General features: G+C 27.9%; 4 protein-coding genes across 5 annotated transcripts; 3 read left to right on the top strand and 1 right to left on the bottom strand.

Moving 5' to 3' along the window:
- The first annotated feature begins 6,802 nt into the window (after positions 1-6,802).
- Positions 6,803-9,540, top strand: LOC141534779 (uncharacterized). Of its 2 annotated transcripts, none has more exons than XM_074254352.1 (5): positions 6,803-7,109; positions 7,619-7,797; positions 7,999-8,110; positions 8,897-9,108; positions 9,197-9,540. In XM_074254352.1, exons 1-5 carry the CDS (start codon positions 7,003-7,005, stop codon positions 9,301-9,303), a joined length of 717 nt encoding a protein of 238 aa, XP_074110453.1. In that variant the 5' UTR covers positions 6,803-7,002; the 3' UTR covers positions 9,304-9,540. The 2 variants fall into 2 exon arrangements, with proteins under 2 accessions (XP_074110453.1, XP_074110452.1); XM_074254351.1 differs by having other exon boundaries at positions 8,894-9,108; positions 9,197-9,525.
- A 425-nt stretch (positions 9,541-9,965) lies between these two features.
- On the top strand, positions 9,966-12,709 carry LOC141534706 (uncharacterized). Its single transcript, XM_074254233.1, has 3 exons — positions 9,966-10,827; positions 10,889-11,174; positions 11,483-12,709. The coding sequence occupies exons 1-3, from the start codon at positions 10,454-10,456 to the stop codon at positions 12,350-12,352; spliced, it is 1,530 nt and encodes a 509-aa protein (XP_074110334.1). The 5' UTR covers positions 9,966-10,453; the 3' UTR covers positions 12,353-12,709.
- Positions 12,710-12,897: 188 nt separating this feature from the next.
- Positions 12,898-15,420, bottom strand: LOC141535237 (transmembrane protein 26). The gene is made up of 5 exons (XM_074255085.1): positions 15,227-15,420; positions 14,584-14,761; positions 13,715-14,490; positions 12,998-13,336; positions 12,898-12,931 (listed from the first exon to the last, which is right to left on the bottom strand). The coding sequence occupies exons 1-5, from the start codon at positions 15,418-15,420 to the stop codon at positions 12,898-12,900; spliced, it is 1,521 nt and encodes a 506-aa protein (XP_074111186.1).
- Positions 15,421-16,264: 844 nt separating this feature from the next.
- Positions 16,265-21,028, top strand: LOC141535231 (myrosinase 1-like). The gene is made up of 11 exons (XM_074255075.1): positions 16,265-16,412; positions 16,507-16,640; positions 16,694-16,951; positions 17,026-17,206; positions 17,273-17,658; positions 17,920-18,066; positions 19,438-19,574; positions 19,629-19,704; positions 20,018-20,198; positions 20,270-20,508; positions 20,753-21,028. Exons 1-11 carry the CDS (start codon positions 16,265-16,267, stop codon positions 21,026-21,028), a joined length of 2,163 nt encoding a protein of 720 aa, XP_074111176.1.
- Positions 21,029-22,585: the final 1,557 nt, after the last annotated feature.

Genomic DNA, 22,585 nt, shown 5'->3' with positions numbered 1-22,585 from the left:
TTATAAGCAAATTAAAACGTTTTTATGATAAATTCATTATAAAAATTACATTTGTTTCAAAATTTAAATTTGAGGATTTATCACTAGCAAAATTTATTTAAAATTGAATTAAAGTTAAAAAATTGCTCTTAACGTCTTTAAAGTAACGGAAAAACAATCAAGAAGAAATTTAAGGAAAAAAATGAAGAATATGTAAAAAATCAGAGTCCAGGACGAATAAAATGGAGGATAAAAAAAAATAAAAAAATAATTTAGTAATATAACTTTATCTCAGTATCCTAAACCGGTACAAAGTAAAGACTAACTCTGGCTTTTGTGGACCGGAAGTGCCACGCCTGTTGCCACCCTTGCACGGACTGTGAACTCCGCAAACCACGCCTGCTGTACCCCCCTGTAACCCTCGTTCAGTGTGTGTACTTGAGGGCTAATAATTCACGTCACAAGCACACTCCACCATAAAGAGTCGACAATGGCAGAGGCTATTCTGTATTTCACTAATATCTACCTCTCTTGCAACGTTTATACAAGTGGTTATATATGTTATATAGTATACGAGGATATCACATTGATCTATTCATATTCCATATCCGAGACTTAGTTTACAGGTTTATCGATCTTATTCTCTCGCATTATTTTATTGTAATTATAATCATTTTTATCCATAACAATTAAATGTCAATCTGTCTGTGATTTATTGTACAAATATTTTTCCTAAATACCGTCAGATCAGTCAATGAGTAATGTATGTACTTCAATTCAAGTAGTATAAATAAAATTATATTACTTGTATTAATTGAAATTTTTTTTAATTAATTTTATCTACTGTGATTTTTTATTATTCATATTTTTAATAATTTAATTTCAAATTTTCAATAGCCCGCTTTTATTTGAAGAAGATATACACTCCGATAGAACATCACTTTCTGGCGATTTTGAACAGTAGTCGAAAATGAAATAATTTCGATTTTAATCGATAAAATAATAAGTACGGAAAAATTGAAAAAATTGAGAAAAATTATATTTTAAAAATTTTTTCTTAATAATAAACCTGTTTACCTATAAAATAAATTAGTAAGATAATAAAAACAATTCTTTTTATTTTATAAAAATTATAAAAATAATTATTTTTATAAAAATATTCAGTAAATAATTAAAGAGTGCTTTAAATCTGGTTATCAATTATTTTTCTTTACAGTATAGTACATTTTTGATATTATTTAAAAGAATTTTAAAATTGTCTTAAAGTATTAAGATTATTTTACTTTGTATTCAAAAATTTAATAAAAATTTAATACCTGAGTCGATTTTACAAATTTAATGTACTGCAAGGTTTCAGTGGCAGGCAGTTTAAACATGTAAGCAATTCATTAACCTGTTCAATGTTAGAGTAATATCAAAGTATATCAAGCCACTGACATACAATTTTGCATATAATGTTATAAAGCCCGTCAGTCCCGTGAAATTGTGTGCTCACAGTTGAAGAACTTTAAATGAGTTCTTTTCGACCATTTATTTTATGGACAACAAACAGCAATTTTTTTATTATTTTTAGCTTTTGAAAAAAAAAAGTATGTTCAATTTTTGTTGCTATAAAAAATTTATAGAATCTAAGACTAAGTCCTAACTCAACACCCACGGCGACGGTAAATTGATAACAAATTTTATTCAATTGTAAAAGATATAAATTACCAGAAAAAGAAATAAAATTTTTTTCAATTGCAAAAAAATATTTTGAAACCAAAAATTAAAGAGTACTTGAATCAAGTATATATTCAGAAAAGGGAACAGTAATTCATCCCTAAAGTAAGTTACAATGACATATTGAAGAGTCGAAAAGTAGTGCAGTCACCATCCTCGGCGCCCTTTACTGAAGACCACATCTCGAATTACCCCCTTTTAGCGAGTCCAACCCTGGGAAAATTAACTGACGCGTAACTAAATAGTGTATCATTAATTCTAACATGTATGTTTATATCGTTATGGTTATAACAGTAAAACGCATGTTAGCTTTACTATAAAGTCATGGTAAGGTCAATTTTCTCAAATTGATATGACTGATTTCGAAGGTATTACTGCCGGATTTTTTTTCTTTGCAGCGCACACTGTTCTCACACTCATCAGTTCGAGTCGGGGCTATAAATATGTTATTTTTTTTAAACACAAGTATAAACAAAATTTGAGTATATAAATTCAAGAATTACAGACCTTAGACACATTTTATAATAAAAAAATAATTAAAATAAAATAATTATTAATTTTGTTCTAATCTCTCGATGAAAAGAAAAATTTTTAAAACTAATGGCAAATTTTTAAAATTGAAAATTTCTGACTTTTTTTATCAACTGTGAGTTCAGTTCAGTTTATTACTTCAAAGCGATAATAATAAGCGATTGTGGTGAGTTATAGGTAATTCCAAATCCTCTTTAAAAAAAGAAAGTTTTAAATAAGTAATAATATTTTAAAATTAACAATAAAAAAATAAATTCAATCAAGTATAAAGCTACATATGTAGAATACAAACACAGAGCAGACCACCAAGCCTATTTGTTACACGTGTCGTAGCACGTTCAATTGGTCTCAATCTGCCCTTCTCGCGACGAGCCAGTTAAGTACAAAAGGACACGCGCCTAGACACGTGAACTGAACCACGTCACCAGCCGACTTCTTCTAGGGTATACGCAAAATATATAATATACCTATACCCAAACGAATTTTATGTAAGTATCAGAAAGTATGTATTGAAAATCATCAAAGTGTCCGCTCATCTTCTGTATTCCTTTATTTTTGTAAGCTTTGTGGAGACACATTGGTATTTAATCGCATGTATGATTTAGTGCTGCTTCATTAGACAAGAAATTTATTGACTCTTTGTATTTTAAAGATGTCAAAGTATGGTTACAGTATTTTTAATTGAGATTGTAGTTTGGGTAAAAGTTGGGTAAAATATCTTAAATAATGGACATGTCCCAACACAAAAACTATGTGAAATATTTATTAATGTATCACAAAGAATTTTAAAAAAAGGATCAATGATTTTAAAAAATTTTAATAAATAATTCTTAACATGTCATGCATGAAAAAAAATTATAAAATTTGAGAAATTATTCTTTAGTAAATTATATAGAAAATTTTTTATTCAGCCACATGCCAAAGCAGAAGTCAAATGGCAAAAATACATCTTAATTTTTTATTATCTCATAAATACTGATGTATTTTTTACATAAGGTTTAATTTATGGTAAAGTAAAAATTCGAAAATAAATTTCACTAAATTTTTTATCTTCAAAAAAGGAAATATTTTGTACATTTGATATCATTTAAATAAAATTTGTGTAATTTTATATAGATTTTAATAATTAATAGTTGAATTATTTCTTCGTTTATGCAATTGTAAAATTAAGAATTTTGAAAATTACATTAATATTTTTATCTGCGAGAATATGAAGAAAAAAAAACCATAAATTATTACGATTATTTCTTACATGCCAAATATCAATCTGTATTACAATAAAAAATTGGGAAATATTATTACCCATGATAATAAGATAAAAAAAACAGACTACATAATCGAGTGTAATGAATTAAAAAAAGCAAAATAAGTTTGTTTTTCCCAACGATTCCAAATACAACAATCAAACGGATTTCGGTAAACCATGTTCAACCACTCGTGTAACCTCGTAAGCATATTTGAGCAATAAATAATTTAGCAAATAAATTGATCCCCACGGACTATAAACAGATACTTAGAGGCACGCGTTCAAAGGTTCTTTTGGAGATTGGAAAATTTTAGTCCAACTGTTTAGCTTACAATATATGGAGATACCAAGGACAATATATTTACATCGATGGCAACCCCTACTGTGAGAACTAGTTCAGGAAGGGCCCGCGGCGTGAAATCTCTATTATAGAGCTCACTGGCTACCCTCTTGTCGCTGGTGCTGACAGGGGGTTCTCTGTGTTACTATGAAAGAAATGAACGGGTGGCTAGTGTGTAATCGCGAATTAAATATTTGAACGGAAATCCGACCACTCCACCGATCTCGTATCCAATCACTTTCAATTATCATTTCTTTATACATTATCACCATTACATAATATTTTGAAAGATTGATATTCATCGCACATTTCTCATAAAAATTTTTATGACTATGCTTTTAAAGTCAGATTTTCATTTAAGTAATCAATCAGACATAAATACAAGTCATACATTTCTTGATTGATGTAATTTAATTGCAGTATTTGATTTATTAATTATTTTACTTCTCTGCGGAAAATAAAAATTTAATATTAATTTTAAAAAATGTTTTTGCCGTTCTGAAAAATTTTTTTTAATATTTTAGGGCTGCAGAAATCATCTGAATTATTATTAAAAATAATTTTTTTTATTTAAAAAAATATATTCAATAAAAAGTCATAACATTAATGTCCTGTGCAAAATAAATATAAATATTTGTAGCATTAAATTCACGGTTCCTCGAGATTGAGTACCCTATCGTAACAAATTGAGATAAATAATCGTTTATGTCAGGGACAGAAACAGTGTTAGAGCTCTCGAGAGCAGTTGCGGTTGATTTATATAGGTGTATATACTCCAAATGTTGACACACTTTAGAGATGAATTAATCCATCTACAAATATTTTACTATTTGATACAGATATTATAAAACTTTATCAATTTTATCCAATATTTTTTACTACATTACTCTTATTAATTATTTTTAATTTAAAAGTAAAGAACAATTGATTTTAAAGTAGATTGGAATAAATCGTAAGTTGTACTGGAGACAATTATTTTTATTCAGGAATTTTTAGTTAATAATTATGAATTTTTTATCAGAGTATTAAAAAAATTAATTAAAATTTTTTATTAAGAAATTAAAATATTTCTTTTCACGGTACATTTTGGAAATTTGTTTTTTGTATAAAAAATAAAAAATTTTTCTTCACAATAATTGATTTTTTTTTAAATATTTTTTTTTTGTTAGATTAAATTGATAAAAAAAATAAAACAATTTAATTAAAAAAAAAAATCTTGCGTCAATAAAATTAATTTGAAAATATTTATAATTTTAAATTAAGCAAAAAAAATTCTTGAATCAAGTAAAATTTATTTAAGTCAAAAATAATTTCTCAATTTTTTTTTTAAATAAAAATTAAAAAAATAAAATGTTCTCAAAAATTTAATTATTTGTTAAATTATGAGAGTTGATTTGTCTTTTTTAATTAAAATAAAATTGCAAGTGTCAATAACTAGGCCAGTGTCAATAACTGGGTCTTTTACCTTAGTGAAAAAAGAAAAAATAACGAATGAAAAAGCAAACAATAACACAAGCTGTACTACTTCAAGTGACGCAAATTTAATTAAAACCAACACAAACAGTAAATTAAAATCTTTTATTAGTCTTTTTGCGTGTACTTAAAAACACCGACTATATACACTCTAAAAATTATAATAAAGTACATAATAAAAAAAATTCAAGCAGAACAATCAATATTGCTACCTAACTTTTTATAACTACGACAATAAGGAACAGGCGTCATTAAAACTAATTTAAATTAGAGATATAGAAAATCTCAGAAAGTTTGAGCTTGTCGAGAAAGTTATATAATAAACCAGATATATACGTGCTTCTATCGGTATATTCCGACAATAAAATGATCCCCTTAGCTTGTATCTACAACCCTATATACAATATACAATATAGAAATACTATTGTGGTGGTATTAACACCTCGTATAATTGCGCCTTACTAGTGCATTGTATACCGCGAAAACATATCTCATTTGAATATCCATAAGCCATTCAATTGAAAGCTATGGGAAGGCTAATATTTGAACTGACAATTGAATCTTCCTTTTCTCAGGCTGTCACATCAATAAATATCTACTTTTTATAGTTCATGTCTCTTTACCAAATTTTTTTAATTAAAATTTTTAATCACAAATTTATACATTTTTTGAAAATTGCCCAGCTTCATGGCCTATACAATACTTCAACTTAGAATTTTTTTTAACTCATCGCTTTTTTTTTTTTTTTTTTATTAATTAAAAATAGAATGATTAGAAAAAAATATTTTCTTTGGATTCAAAATTGACATTATTGAAAAAAAAAAATATTTATAAATGTTATTTTTCAATTTTTTATGCTAAAAAAATTAGACGACTGTAAAACTAAACAATTACCTATTTTATTACAAAAATAAATTAGTTTTTGATAATAGAATAACAGATTAATTTGACAGTAAGTAGATAAAATATTTCAGTATCGTAGCCAATAAATAAAATAATTGAATAAAATAAAGTGATATATTTCATGAAAGAAATGGAGTAAAAAGCCTGAAATTGAGTGAATTGATAATTAAAACAATCCAGTGAATGTTAAGCTGCAATGACTCCCGGCTATTTTAATTTTTTTATTCGATTATTCGGTTGATTATTTTTTGTTTGTTTTTGTTTTATTCATTTTAATATTGTTCGCTTACAGTACAGTTTAGCATGGAAGAGTTGAGTATAGAACATTATACACTCGAGTGAATATAAAATAATTTTGTTTGGCAGTAACGATAAACCGCAGTGGCTCGCTGCCACCCTTACTTTATAGTTAAAGTAAATTGCGTTATTAAATTTCATCCAATCGGAGCGTATCTTGACGAAAATTTTATTCTGGTTGTTGTCTCATTGGCTGACTCGCTCCGCCCAGGGGTTGGTATCGATTCCGAGAACCCCCTCTGGTTTGGAATCACGGGCAAGTATATAAACCGAAATCCTCGGGGATTAATCTGATAGTAGTACTTCAAAGAAGCTGCACTCCGTGCTCAAGCTTTCGTTGTTGATTTAATCATTTTTTAGTTTTAAACCATTTTTATAAGTAACAAGTACAACAATATTTTAATAATACTTGTGTACATATTTAGTAGCCAATAGTGAACCGTAGTTTATTAATTGAACCGTGAATTTTAGTATAAATAATAATTGTGATAGGCTGTGATTTTATTATTTAAATATGGCGTCACATTTGGCTTACAATTATGAAGAACGTGGACATCGTATTACCTCAAGACATCGAGTTATTCCTGGTTCACATAAGCCTAATGATACCATTTGTGCAAAGTAATTATTATTTATTTTTTTTTTTTTTTTTCATTTTCAATCATATGATTTTTTTTATTAATTAAAATAGATTGATTTTATAAAACAAATAATTATTTTACAATTTTTTTGTAACTTCCTCTAAATTACTTGAATTTTTTGGACCTTATTAAAATTTTGAGTAATTTTTATATTTTAAAACGATTTTTTTAACACCAAAAATGATTGATGTTCCATAGAAAATTTTTTAACTTATGAGCAACTATTAATTTAATTTTAAATTAAATAAATTATTAATTTTTATTGATAAAAATTGATAAAATTTAATTTTTCATTTTTTTGAAATTGATTTTGCAAATAAAATATAAATATTTGTTAATTTTTTTTCAGGATTCTTTATCAATATAAATTATCATTCCCAATAAAATGAAGTAATAAATTCATTCTAATTGACTAGATTTGAATTATATGATCCAAAATTTAATATAAAAAAAAAAAATAGTCATATAAAAATGAAAATATTTTTGCAGTACAAGATACTACGCAGGAAATGGAGGTGGAGGAGGAAGTGACATAAGTGAAGAAGATCTTACAGATTTGCCATCTTGTGCCTATGCAGGCCGATCTACGCAACATGTGGCGGCTCATACTTCACCCCATAGCCATACACACTTGCCCTTACAATATAACATGCCACTGTCAACACAAGGTATTTTATTTATATGTCCTTGATTTTGTTGATTGCAAAATTTTATTATACACAACTAAAAATAATTATGAGTATTAAGAAGTTTTTTAAATGTAATTGTTACTCTATAGTGCTTAATATAAGCGTCTTTGTTTTTTAACTTCAAGTTTAATTTAAAGAAAATAGATCGTTTATTAATAAAGTAATTTTTTTTTCTTAAAGATCATAATGACAATGACTTGAATGGATTTGAAGAAGGTTACTATCCCAATGGCAGTCCATATAGAATTCAGAGAAACGCTGCAAATATCAGGGAACGTCGACGGATGCTTAGGTAAGAACCACTAGTTCTTTGATCGTTCAAAATTTACCTTAATAATTTTATTTCAGTTAATTGCAAAATATAACAGAACATTATACATTGTTGTTCAAAAAATTTTCATCGATTCTTCAATTTTTAGGGAGAAATTAAATGAAATATAAAAAAATGTCACATAATTTTTTTTTTTGAGATTTTAGCGGTGCGATTAAATTTTGATATCAAAAGAAAAGATATTGATTTTATAGTGTTGCGTATTTCATAACGCGCAGTGGTTGATTCTCGGTTCAGAATAAAATGTTTAGTCAATTTATTTTAAAGTAAATTATAAAAAAAAAAAAATTTTAATCGGAATATTTATAGAAAATTATAAATATCATAACAGAGATAATTATTTTTTATGACATTTATATCAAACTAGAAATTTTAATAGCGCGCTATTTACGCGCCTTAATTTTAACTAATGATGAATCATGTCCGATTTTTCTTCAAGTTTCAAATATTGACTAAATTTAAACTCTCATTACATGTATTTTCATTTTAAAGATAAATCGAGACAATAAAATTCTTAAAAAATAATTTTCTAAATAAGTTAAGATGTGAAGATTAAACCGCAATTTGATTTTTTAGATTAGTATAAATTAAAAAAAAAAAAAAAATAAAGAGCGTACTGTTAAATTTATATACATCCAAATATTTTTTTCAAAAGTTCTATAATTAATAATTTAAATTATTAATTAAAAGTAATTCCTCATTATCGATAGAATATTGATTTTTAAGTTTTATTGAAATTTTTAGCAGCATAAACTCGGCTTTCGATGCACTGAGGGGCCACGTGCCGACGTTTCCGTACGAAAAAAGATTGTCAAAAATCGACACATTGCGATTGGCAATAGCGTACATTGCACTGCTGACAGAAGTTCTGAAAGTCAAAAATGTTGATCCTTTGACGTACATCGAAATGTGTCTGAGAGGTGAAATGAGTGGCGAACGCGCTGAATGGAACACAAGTGGTAAATACTCCTAAACATCAGAAATAAATCTATCTCAGCTATTTGATTATTGGAAAAGACAAAGTTAAAATTTTTGACTTTATTTCAGATCTCATGGCTCGTTTGGCTTGGATAAATTGGGAAAATCTGGGCGTTAATCCAAACCGACGTTCGTCTCTTACCACGCTTACTTTCACTACTGACAATTTGAATTGAGTATTAGTGGATGAGCAAGCTAAATTGATTTATTTTCTGTTTATAATTTGCAATGTAAATAATATATCGGTATCAGAAAAAAGAAAAAGTTATTGTAAACTATATATGCATATATAGTTAACGTGCAATATAAGCAAATTATATATATATATATATATATATATATATATATATATATATATATATAAAACTATAAATTTCGTATTCGTGTACCTGTATAAAAAGGCGATTTATATTAGTTAGTGTAAGTAGACATTTTTTTTTTTGAATAACATTTTAATAAATGAGATATTAATAAAATTTTCTACACGCTATTTTAGATAGTGATTTATTTCAAAATTACATTTTTTTTTAAATTAATTATTTATTTATTTCAGCATGATTGAAAATTTTTATTTTAAATTATTCATTACGCTAGCGCTAGTAGAATGCTATCTAGAGTTTTCTAATTTTTTTACTACAAAAATTCCCATAAATTAATATTGTTATTTATTTCTTATCAAATATTTAATGCGATTCCCGATGATATATTTTTTTTGCAGAAAAGAAGCATTAATAAGAATAAAAAATAATGCTAAAGTATTGATTTAATTTTTTTGTCTAAATTTTAAATTTAAAAAATTATAAGAAATTTTTTTGAAGACTTTTAAATAAGAAAAAAAAAATTGACTATTCTTCTGTGAACATAATTTATTTAAGATCAACACATTTAATTTGTTCTAATAGTATTTTTTTAATACATTTTCAAAACAAGATTAGTGTAAAAATTTTTTTTGAAAAAAAAAATTTGATAATTTTAAAAATTGATTAAAAATAATAATTATTTATTCTTATTATATTAACGGAGGTTCCGCTAAGGACATTCTTTTATTTTCCATCTCCAATTCTGCAAGCCGACTGTTGACATATTAAAAAAAACATCTGAAATCTAAATAATAGCTATAGAAAATAATTCAGTAAGGCTGAACTAAAAACATTACAGTTTGACAGTTGATTAAGTGGTGAAGGACATAGATTTACAATAAAGTTATTAATACAGCTATTGTAAGAATTAATTTTTAATTAAATAAAATACTTAGTTATAATTTTTTTTCTGTTAAAATTACATAAATTTAAGTGATTTTTTACATCATTGATATAAATATTAAAAATGGATTCTAACGTGGAGTTGATAATTTTAAATGAACCTCCAGCACCTAAATTAAACTACATTTATCAAGAATATGTTCCTACAAGAGTAATAGAACTGAGTGATTACAAAACAAAACTAGATCTTCGGCGCGAGTTTAATATAGATCATGAGACAGCGGGGACTTCATCAGATTTGTCGTACAAAAAATGTAATTACAATTCTTCGCGATCGTTATTCAATATCGAAAATAATTTTATAGTTCCAAAATTACCAGCTGGAACGATAATCGTTAAAAAAAAAGATAAAAAGCCCAAATTACAATCAAGAAATGCCAGCAACATCGAGTCAATAATTGGGAAAATAAAATCAATGAAAAAAATGGATAATACTAAGTATAATTTATTATTATTGTTATAATTATTATTATAATTATTTACAATAATTTTTTTTTAGGACAGAAGTACAACGAGTTACACAGCATGATGTAAAGAAAAAAAATGAAGATAATTTCTCAAGGTTGAGACTATTAGCAGCGAAACGCCGCGGTTGCCGTAAAGATGGTGGGATCAAAAAGAAACAATTGAAGAAATGCAATGTACCTTACATGAATACCAGGTCGATAACTAAAAAGCTTTACAATGTGGGAGCGGCTTATCAACCGCCAACGGTAAGCGACGAAATGGAGTGGAAAGAATGGCCAGTGCACGGAATGCATGAAAGGCCGATTTATCATCCACAGGTAATTTAAATTGATTCCTTAATTCTTGATTTTTAAAATTAAAATTCATACTTTAAATATTTCAAAATTTTTTGTAATTTTAAATAGTGACTTACTCAAATCAGTTCTTTAAATTATTTAAAAAATTTTTTGTCGTTTCGCCTGAAAAAAATTAGGAAAACTTTTGACCCTGAAAGCCACCCCTGCAACTTCCCGCTAATTTCATAACTTCCCGAATTTCTTAAAAAATTTCAATTTTTTTTGGCGGGAAGTTAAAAATTTATAGATTAATTTTAACATAAATACAAATGAAAAATTTTATTTTTCAGATCGGACTGGGAACAGAATTTTTTGGCCGCTGTTTTGTTAACGCAGACAATAATTCCTATAAGCAAGTATCCTCGGCGATTGGGTGTAATATGACGAACAACGAGAACCGTTGGCTCTGTAAAAAAAAAACTCTATCACGTGATAGAAGAACTAAAAGCAAAGAAGAAAAAACATTCGCTAATTACATGCACGACAGTCTGCACTATGTCTTGGGTTTCTGCGCTCAAATAATGACACCGGAGTACAAAACACTGATTAATAAGCAAATCACAAGAAAATCAGAGACTGTAGAAAATATGATTAGCAAGTCAGAAAATTCAGTTAATTTCAAAGCGCCTCTTGCTTCTTTGAAGGGAAATACATTTTTTTTACAAGAAGTGAGCTCTACTTCCGGAGAAGTTTCAAAATTATCGCCGAATAAATTGTTTATTAATTTCAAGAACATAAAAAATCACGAGAAACTCCAGCAAGCTTTAGAAAGCGGCTCCAAGAACACTCTGATTTTATTAAAAACTACGATTCCAGCGGTAAAAAAAGAAACATCTAAAATTGTAAAACCAGAAGCTTCAACTAGTGCAAGAACTGAAAATTTTACAGACGGAATTGTAGTAAGTGATAACGCATTCCATGGTTATCAAGAAAAATATTTTACTGTCCAAACAAATAAAAAGTTTCAAGTTACAAATTCTACAGGAGCGAAAGTAGTGAATTTCGAATTATTGAACGGAAATTGGATCAATGAACTAATTGAAGACACTGCCATGATTTATTGCGTTGCTGCTGGTGTTCATCAAGATGACTTGATTAACTATATAGATACTCTGGATGCCGATCAATCGATTGACTGGTTAATGTCCAAGTTAGAGTAATTATTTTTTTAATTTTTCGTAGCTTATAAATGCTTGAGCACATAAAAAAAAAAAAAAAAAAAAAAAAAACACTCTTTTCAACTTTAAGACTTAAAGTTTTCGATATACAGAAGAAATTGAAATTTGCCTTTCCATAAGATGCGTTCAAACATTTTTAGTATTTAAAAAATTATTAAAATTTTTTCCACTGTTAAAAATGTATTTTTTGTTCATTCATTAAGTTTAATTAATTAAATTCAACTGATTAAATAATGAAAGCTAATTGTTTAATTATGAATTAATTTTATTTTACATCGAGATAATAACATCAATTTATTATTATTCTAAGATCAATAAATTATTTATTTTTAATTTAAAATTTCCGATCTTTTAAAAAGATCGATTTGATAATAATTTTAGGTTGCACTGAAAAATTTCTAATTCTAATTAATGAATTTTTAAAAATTAAATTAAAATTTTAAGCTTGTAAATTATTAAATATATAATAATAATAATAATAATAATAATAATAATAATAATAATAATGATTAATTCAAAATATTTTATTATTCCTTATTACGATGCTTACGACGCTGATATCTGTAAAAAAAAAAAATAAATTAAATAAATAAATTAAAAATAAACATTTGCGAAAAAAAAACTTACCTATGGTCAGATTCAACATCTGATTCGCTCTGACTTTTATAAGCATTCTTATCTTCACATTCCTCTGATGTTAAGTTACAAACTTTTGATTTCTTCTTGATCGGTTTATTTTTTTCTTTGTCGTTTTTGAAATCATCTTTCTTTAATCTTTTGCCCTTATTTTTATCTCTCTGTTTTCGCTTTGCTTCAACTTGATCATCTAGATCATAAAACTCTTCGCTATCGACTTCTCGATGACGCATTAAAACTCGTCTTTTATCATCCTTCTGGATTTTATTATTTTTGGACGAAGTGCGCGAGCTAGAAGTAGAATATCCAGTATCTTGTCTAATATTAATCCTGATTGATTGTTTAATAATATTAATTAACTTTAATGCCAAATATTTAAAGAAAAATACTATAAAAGAACTTGGGGCAAAATAAAACATTTAAAAAAAATTTTTTTTTTGCTTAAAAAAGTATTTATTAAGTTTAATAACTTATTTTGCATTTCTAAAATTTTAGTGACAGAAGTAATTAATTTTTGCGTATTTATCAGTTGTCATATTAAAGTATGTTATTTTTTTTTTTTTTTTTTTCTGTAAAAATATGTTTTTTAAGTAAGTATTTATGTTTTTTATTTTTTCTGACAGTAAGCCAGTATTGTAAGTAAAAAAAAAAGTTTATTGTGCCCGAAATTTTTTTATCAAAAGAAATTTTATTGACTAAAAAACTTACTTTTTATTTCGTGGCAAATCTTTAACTGATAGTTCATAAACATCGTTTTCTTTAACAGAAAAATCATCATCAGATTCTGATGAATCATCTTCATAGTTCCGTCGTCGTTTTTTCGCATGCGAATGTTCGCAGTTATAAACAATATCATCGCGAGAAATAATACTGATATTTGGTATTTCGTATTTTTGTCTTTGTTTAATTTTCCTCCGTTTCCGCTTGCTTCTGTTTTCACTGTGTACCACACAGAGTCTATACAACTGAAGTAAAATAACCAGAGTATTTTTGCAAGTGAAAAAAATATTCATATAGCTAATGATACGGTAATGGATAATAATAATCAGACGAAACGCAAGAAACGGAGCATCCTGCAATAAAATATTGAGAGTTATACCCCAAGTGTCAATACTGCAGCAGCTTGTTTCAGTGGGTACTTTTCTTTTGACTGTTGTCCCCGACGATAATCTGGATTTTCGTGATTTGGTTGCCGTCAATACGACTGTGAATTGCATCAAGGACCATGACCATATGCCCAAAGTCAGATAAACAAGAACATACTCCTGTCCGATAACATCTTCTTTGAAGGAATCAAAAAACTCTATTATGTCTGCGGCTGTTCCGATATAGACAAGCAAAAGCTGGCTCAATTGGTCACGTGTCAAGTCTCCCTTAGGTAACATCCACCGACCAACAATTAGTACTAGCATTAAAAATTGCTCTATCAGGGTGACCCATGTTTCTGTTGATATTTGGATATCGGGTAATTTGAAATTGATCGACTGGAAATTAAAACAATCCATTATTATACTTAAGAAAAAATATTTAGATAAATAATTTATAAATGAAAAAATTTATTTATTTAGCTAACGAACCCCAAATATTTTTTCCAAATTTTTCAAGTCTTCTGCTGCTAAATTACTGATGTCTATTGTTTCTGATATATTTATATTTGTGGTACGCGATTTTAATCGAGTTTCTAGTTTATCCAGTTCCAAAAGCCAAATTGCTGGGACGACACTTGTGAGGTAAAGAAACACCGATGGGCAGAACCTGGAATATTTAACATAAATTCTATTATTGCAAATTATATTTAGATTAAAATCTTTGATTGAAAAATTTTTATTTTTATTTAGGCTCTTATACTTGCACTTATATGTAATTATAATTAAGAGTCAATTAAAAAAAAATAAACATTTTTTAAATAGTCAAATTTATAACTGGACAATAAAAAATTGAAATTACGAAAACTCAATTATAAAAGTATTTTTTACGATAAAAAATACAAGTCAAAATAATTATAATCGTTTTCTTCTGTTCGGAAGTGATGTGACAAAGTGTATAAATTGACCTGTTTGATCAATGCCACTCAATTTCCGTCTGTCTATCAAAGTCTTAAGAAAAGTAAGTACTTTTATTGACCTATTTTTATTAGATATAAAAAAATTGTAACTAGTTCAATAAATATATTATAATTTGTTAGAAAAATCGATTTAAAAACAAAATAATTTTATTTACCACTTCCATTCTTGGTGAGTTTTTATTGCAATAGTAAATATTCCCTCGAAAAACAATAATACAATCGGCGAACTGAGGTACCAGTAAAAAGGATTTTTTTTGAAGGACGTCACTTGCCAAATTGCGATAAATCCATGGGATGCAAATAGTAAACGTGTAATCACTGCTTTTATAGTTGAAATAAACTTAACCATATTTATATTTTACGATGAATATAAATTGCAAATACATTTAACGAGTTTGAATTTGTTAAGCTTTAAATTTTTATTAAAAATTTAAATTCATATTTTTTGATTAATGAATAACTGAGATTGTTATAATAACTGATCCAGAAAATTTTTATGTACTAACAAATAAAATATAAATATTAATTTCACTAGGATGTGTAAGAGCTGTAGGATTATGAGTTACTGGAGTCGCGATGGAAAGGTATCCGAAAACTTTCAAAGATTGAGGTCACTGTACAAAGTATTTCAAACGTAACGCACATATCCTTAACCGATCGCAGTTTGAATGAAAACTCTTTTCATTGAATTATATTTTAAAAAGCAAATTTAAATTTTGTTTTTTTATTTTTTGAAAAAATTTTAAAGAATTGTAAAATAGTTTCGTTTTTTATTTTACTAAAAACTGATATAAAATATAAAAGGATATATTTGTATGAAGAATCGTCTATGCGCGTAGCGTATTAATTCAGCGCATGTCTATCAGAAGTGTTGAATTAATGTCAAATAGACGAAGAAGTACTTTGTGCAATTATATAAAACAAAAAATAAAAAAACAGATGCGATAATTATAACGTAAGCAATAAAAAATATAATTTTAACAATGTTATCGTTAATACATCATTGTGATTTAATTACTCAACTGTTTAAAGTTTTTTTATCAAGCCAAATAAGATTTTAAACTTTGGCAGTCGTTCTCCAGCGTTATAATTTGAAGCAAGCATTAATATTAACACTTGTGAAGTTTTCATTTCAAAAAACTATCAAAATGACAAAATTAATTTTCTTCAATCTAATTTTCTCCTTAACAGTGATGCAATCAAATTTTTATGTGCACGGAAGCGATATTACTTATAGAAATAATTTCACTAATAATACAATAAAAAATACTTTTCCGGATGATTTTATTTTTGGAGTATCAACATCGGCTTATCAAATTGAAGGAGCTTGGAATGTCGACCGTAAGTTACGACAGTTAATATTAATATAGATTTATAAATAGAAAAAATTTTGATACTGAACTCAATTGATTAAATTTTTGGTATGGTAATGAAGATAAAGGCGAATCTATTTGGGATAGAATGACACATGAAAGGCCAGATAAGATTGCTGATGGGAGTAATGGTGACATTGCTGATAATTCGTACTACTTGTACAAAACGGACAACGACCTTGTCAAGCAACTTGGAGTAAGATCTAAATATTTAAGTCAATTTTAATTGTTCACTCTATTTTATTTCAGGCAAATGCGTATAGAATATCTATTTCGTGGACAAGAATTTTGCCTGAAGGCACCAGCAATTACGTCAATAAGGACGGTATCAATTACTACAATAATGTAATCAATGAAATGCTTAATAGAAATGTCACACCTTATGTTACGATTTTCCACTGGGATTTACCACAAAAATTACAAGATTTGGGAGGATGGACTAATCCTAAAATTATTGATTGGTTTGTCGAGTATGCTAGAGTCTTATTTCAAGAGTTTGGAGACAGGGTAAGTGCATTATTATTTAATGCACATCAAAAAATTATTTTATTTTAATTAATTAATGATATATAACTGCTTAGGTTAAATATTGGACAACCTTCAATGAGCCAAATATATTTTGTCGATTTAGTTACAATGGATTATTAGCTCCAGGATTAAACGAATCTGGTCAATCAGATTATTCTTGCGCACATCACGCATTACTCGCTCATGCTGAAACATATAGAATGTATAAAAAAGAATTTTATGAAACTCAAAAAGGCTAGCATACAATTAAATTCCGTAAATTTTTTTCTCAAAATTAAAATATAATTGAATCAATTACAGGTAGTGTCGGAATTGTGGTGGCGATAATGGTAGAAGTTCCAGAAAACGCATCTGATCCTGAAGAATTAGCCGAATCTAAATTATCCTGGGATTTTTGGAACGGATGGATCATAAATCCTATTTTTTCTGATCATGGAGACTATCCCAAGGCTATGAAAGATAGAATTGCTGAGTACAGTGCCATACAGGGTTTTTCTCAGTCGAGGCTACCAGAATTCAATTCAGACCAAATTCAATTGGTGAAAAATTCAGCTGATTATTTTGGATTTAATTTCTACTCAGCTTTTTATATACGAAAAATAAAAAATTATGATATTAGAAGTAGCGTTTCTAGAAATGGAGACGTAGGAGTGACTGTGAGCTCAAAAAAATTTCCCAAAGATCGGGTAAGTGTTTAGTCAACTTGAGAAAGCAATGGTAAAAGAGTTGACTTAATTAAAAAGAAAGAATCTTGAACCAAGAACACCATTTTGAAGAATATAATTTTTTTGAGTCAAGAAAAAAAATTTTTAGCTGCAGAATAATTTCTCAACTTATGAATTCATCCTCTTGACTCAATTGTTGAAGATTTTTCTCTTGAATCAAGTCAATTTTTTTATCATTGTGGTTTTGATTATTATTAATCTTTGATTTATGATTGATATTAGAATACTCCATGGGCAATGGAAGAATCACTGAAGCGTATAAATGAAAACTATAACATTCCTTATTTTCTCATAACTGAAAACGGCTACTGGGATGAAGGGACGTTGTGTGACACAGATAGAGCTCAGTACTTCCTAGATCACCTTCAAGTGCTTTCAAATCTTATAAATCAAGATTTAGATATTCGCGGGTATTTTGCTTGGTCTCTTCTCGATAATTTCGAATGGTCGTTTGGCTATATGCAAAAATATGGATTATTCGCAATTAATTACTCAGACCCAAATCGTCATAGGAAACCGAAGTTTTCTACTAAAATAATAACGAGAATTTATAAAACAAAAACTTTACTTTCTTCTATTTGCGATTATCAATAAAATGAAAGTCCCTATTATTGACAGGGCCCCACTATTGACACCCTTTTTAATTTGATTATTTCATAATTAAAATCTGTTAATAATGACAATTGCTGATATTTCATGGCAATTTTACATATTTTTAAAATTAAAAAATAGTAAAATTTAATTTCAAGGCTCATACGTTAGTAATTGATAGAATAATTATCAAATTTATTGCTATTAAAGTTAATTAATTAAATTTTATAATTAAAAACAGTGATCAAGGTGCCCTATAAAAAAAAAGTCGACAATTTTGATTTGAAACACGATAAAAAAAAATTCAAAGTCATTCTAGGTCATCGGAGTTATATTCAAATTCTAGGTAATAATCGGTTACGTAACAGTTGAGAATATATCTTATCAAAATAATATTTCGTCAATAATTTTGGTAATCGGATTCTAGGCTGTGGAAATCAAAATTATCAAACTCTATGCCTTCGGTTATTTGACTAATGAGTCTTTAATATATAATATTTAAAATCTATGCCATTGATAGTCTGACTAATTAGTGATAGGTATTAAACGTTTAACTAACTTCGGCAGTCGTTTTCTAGCACTTTTATGTGCTACAGCTATAATCAACCATCAAAATTAACACTTATAAAATTTTTTTTTGGAAAACAATCAAAATGACAAAATTAATTTCTTCGAATCTAATTTTTCTCCTAATTTTTCACTTAACATTGATACAATTAAATTTTTATGCACATGGAAAAGATATAGCTTGTGAAAATAATTTCGATAATAGCACACTTCTGCTTATCAAATCGAAGGAGCTTGGAATGTAAACAGTAAGTGACAATAGTTAATATTAATCTAAATTTAAACCTGCATGACAAAACTGTATATTGCTGTTCATATCCAGAAAAGTATACTTTTGATGTAATAATTTATAAAGTTTTGTATAGGCCTGTATTTACAATTTTCCCCTCATTACATGAAAAATATCTAAATCATAAATGTAAGCAAGTGTTAAATAATTAATAAATAATGATATATTCCCATCACTTTACAAAACATTCTTATCAAATCATATTTGGCCATGTATAGTATTTTCATGCAGGTAATAAGTAAAACTGATGTTAGTAAACTAAACTAATTTAATTCCATGTTAATTAAGATAAGGGCGAATCTATTTGGGATGCAATGGTACATAAAAGGCCAGATAAGATTGAAGATGGGAGTAATGGTGATATTGCTGACAATTCTTACTACCTGTACAAAACGGACGTCGACCTTGTCAAGCAACTTAGGAGTAAGGAGTAAGATCTAAAGATCGATAGTCATTTTTAATTGTTCACACTATTCTATTTTAGGGAAACGCATATAGAATATCTATATCATGGACAAGAGTTTTGCCTGATGGCACCAGCAATTACATCAATAAGGACGGTATCAATTACTATAATAATGTGATTAATTATATGCTTAGTAAGAACATCACACCTCATATTACGATTTTCCACTGGGATTTGCCATAAAAATTTCAAAATTCGGGAGGATGGACCGATCCTAAAATTGTTGATTGGTTTGTCGATTATGCCAGAGTTCTTTTCCGAGAATTTGGAGACAGTAGAGTAAGTGGATTATTATCTAATACACACTGAATATTTCATGTTGATGATTAATATCGCGATAGTGATGTAGTTTTTGAAAGTAACAAATCACTGTGTTGTAATTAATTAATTATATTTTTTTAACTCAGATTAAATATTGGACGACCTTCAATGAGCCAAATATATTTTGTCGATGGGGTTACAACGGGATTTTCGCTCCAGGTTTAAATGAATCCGGTCGATCAGATTATATTTGCGGTCATCATGCATTACTCGCTCATGCTGAAGCATATAGGATGTATAAAAAAGAATTTTATGAAACTCAAAAAGGTCAACACACAATTAAAATTCATAATTTTGTATCACAAAATAAAAATATAATATAATTGGGTCAATTACAGGTACTGTCGGCATAGTACTTTCGGGAATATTCGCTGTTCCAGAAAATGAGACTGACCCTGAAGAAATAGAAGGAGCTGAATTATCCTGGGATTTTTGGAACGGCTGGATTATAAATCCTATTTTCTCCAATGATGGTGACTATCCTAAGGCTATGAAAGATAGAATTGCTAAAAACAGTATCATCCCGGGCTTATCTCAGTCGCGGCTACCAAAATTCACCCCAGAACAGATTCAATTGGTGAAAAATTCATCCGATTATTTAGGATTTAATTTTTACTCAGCTGATTATTTGAAAAAAATTAATAATTATGATATTTGAAGTAGCGTTTCAGCTGATGGAGACGTAGGAATGATTTTTAGCTCAAAAAAATTTCCTAAAGATCGGGTAAATATTATATCATAGATATTTAATCAACTTGATAGTTTTTAATTTTCGTTATTATTAATCTCCGTTTTATGATTGATATTAGAATACTCCATAGGCGATGAGAAAATTACTGAGGCGTATAAGTAAATACTATAATGTTCCGTATATCCTTATAACTGAAAACGGCTACTGGGATGAAGGGGCACTGCATGACACAGATAGAGCTCAGTATTATTTAGAGCACCTTCGAGAGGTTTCAAAACTTATAAATGAAGGTTTGGACATTCGTGGATATTTTGCTTGGTCGCTTCTCGACAATTTCGAATGGTCGTTTGGCTATATGCAAAAGTATGGATTATTCGCAGTTGATTACAAAGACTCGAATCGCTAAAGACTCGAAAGGACACCGAAATTTTCGACTAAAATAATAACTGAAGTTTATAAAACGAAAACTGTGCCTTCTTCTATTTGTGATGGTAATGAGCAAAGCCAGAAAAAAATTAAGACAAATACTTCTTGTCGTTTCCTTGGTTTTGGACTGGCGTATTTAGTCTTGGTCAGTCTTGGTCTTGCTTAATTAGTCTAACTTACTTTTTGGGCCATTTTGATAATTTTTTAAGGTTTATTTATAAATATGAAATATTAATCATCATCAATGTGTATCTATTATTAATTAAACCTTATTTCACAATATATACTCATTATTTTTTATTTACGGACAACGAATGGATGCACAATACCAACCAAAAAGATGCTTGCAAAAACAACCCCTCAGCTGGCAGAGATGTAATTTTATTTTTAAAATTTATCAGTGTAACCGAATTTATAAAATTCATTTTCTCTAGTGGTATCAGAAAATCAGGAGGTGAATTATCGATTACTCTAATACTTATCCACGGACGGGCAGATGGTCAACCAACTGTTGATGTATTTTACATCAAGTGATAAGTCGGTGAACCAATTGCTGTATGGTTCTTGATTGCCGATAATGTAAAAAGTTTTTTATAATATCTAAAATATCCTTTCTCTACTTTGGTGAAAATTTTTCGGATTTTTCTCTCAAAAACTCTGAAGAAGTCTTTAGAAGTCTATAAGAACTTAAGATAAGTCTTTTTAGAATTTTTCAGAGATAAGTCTGAAAAATTTTTACAAGGGTATAAGATTGTTCCATGACATTTTCCATTAAATTACTGATAATTGATTCCTTTCTAACAACATTATTTTTAAATTTATTTTAAAAGTACTAAACAATGTACATAGTGATAAAAAAAATATCTAGAAATTATCCAATCAAAATTTATTTTTCATAATTCATAATTCTGAGCATTCACAAAATTACTGCAGATTGAAAGTAAGAAAATTAATGTAATTTTTTAATTAAATATCTTTAACAGAACTCTTATTGGGTGTATTGTTATAAAAAACAAGAAGTAGTGTCAAGATAGAATGAAAAAATGAGAAGACACTTAATAATGTCATAAATGACATGTAGTAACAATGATTGCATAATGTAATATCAATTGGGCAGAGGTACAAGATTGGAGCAAATGCAAATATAATATAATACGATCGTTGAAGTGCGAACATTTTTAAATAAGGTGATTGACCCAGCGTTTCTGTTGCCATGACGACGCTCTTGTGACGTCACAGGACAAAGTCGGGTTTATGGGTGACCCATATTCTAAAAATAGGAATCGACCTACTCTCCTTCCTTCCACCGCAGTCGAGTTGACTCACCCCTCTTTGTCGCTGTGCACCTTTTGCCAATATACACCCCACAGTTCACCCCTACCAACCTCCGCTGACATGCGACTACCTATCATCTTTTTTCATCTATCTAATAAGGGATTAGATGACAATCGTCAGTAACATTAAGCGTTTCAATTTGCTAAGCTGTGTTTTAATTATTCATGGTACCTGCGAGTCATAGTATAAACAATTATTAATA

The sequence above is a fragment of the Cotesia typhae genome, unplaced genomic scaffold (genome assembly GCF_013202065.1).
Source record: "Cotesia typhae breed Kobodo isofemale line unplaced genomic scaffold, CoteBio_Ctyphae scaffold_13, whole genome shotgun sequence".
NCBI classification, from domain to species: domain Eukaryota; kingdom Metazoa; phylum Arthropoda; class Insecta; order Hymenoptera; family Braconidae; genus Cotesia; species Cotesia typhae.
The sequence above is the reverse complement of the archived record's forward strand: the minus strand, read 5'-3'. Positions and strand labels throughout refer to the sequence as shown.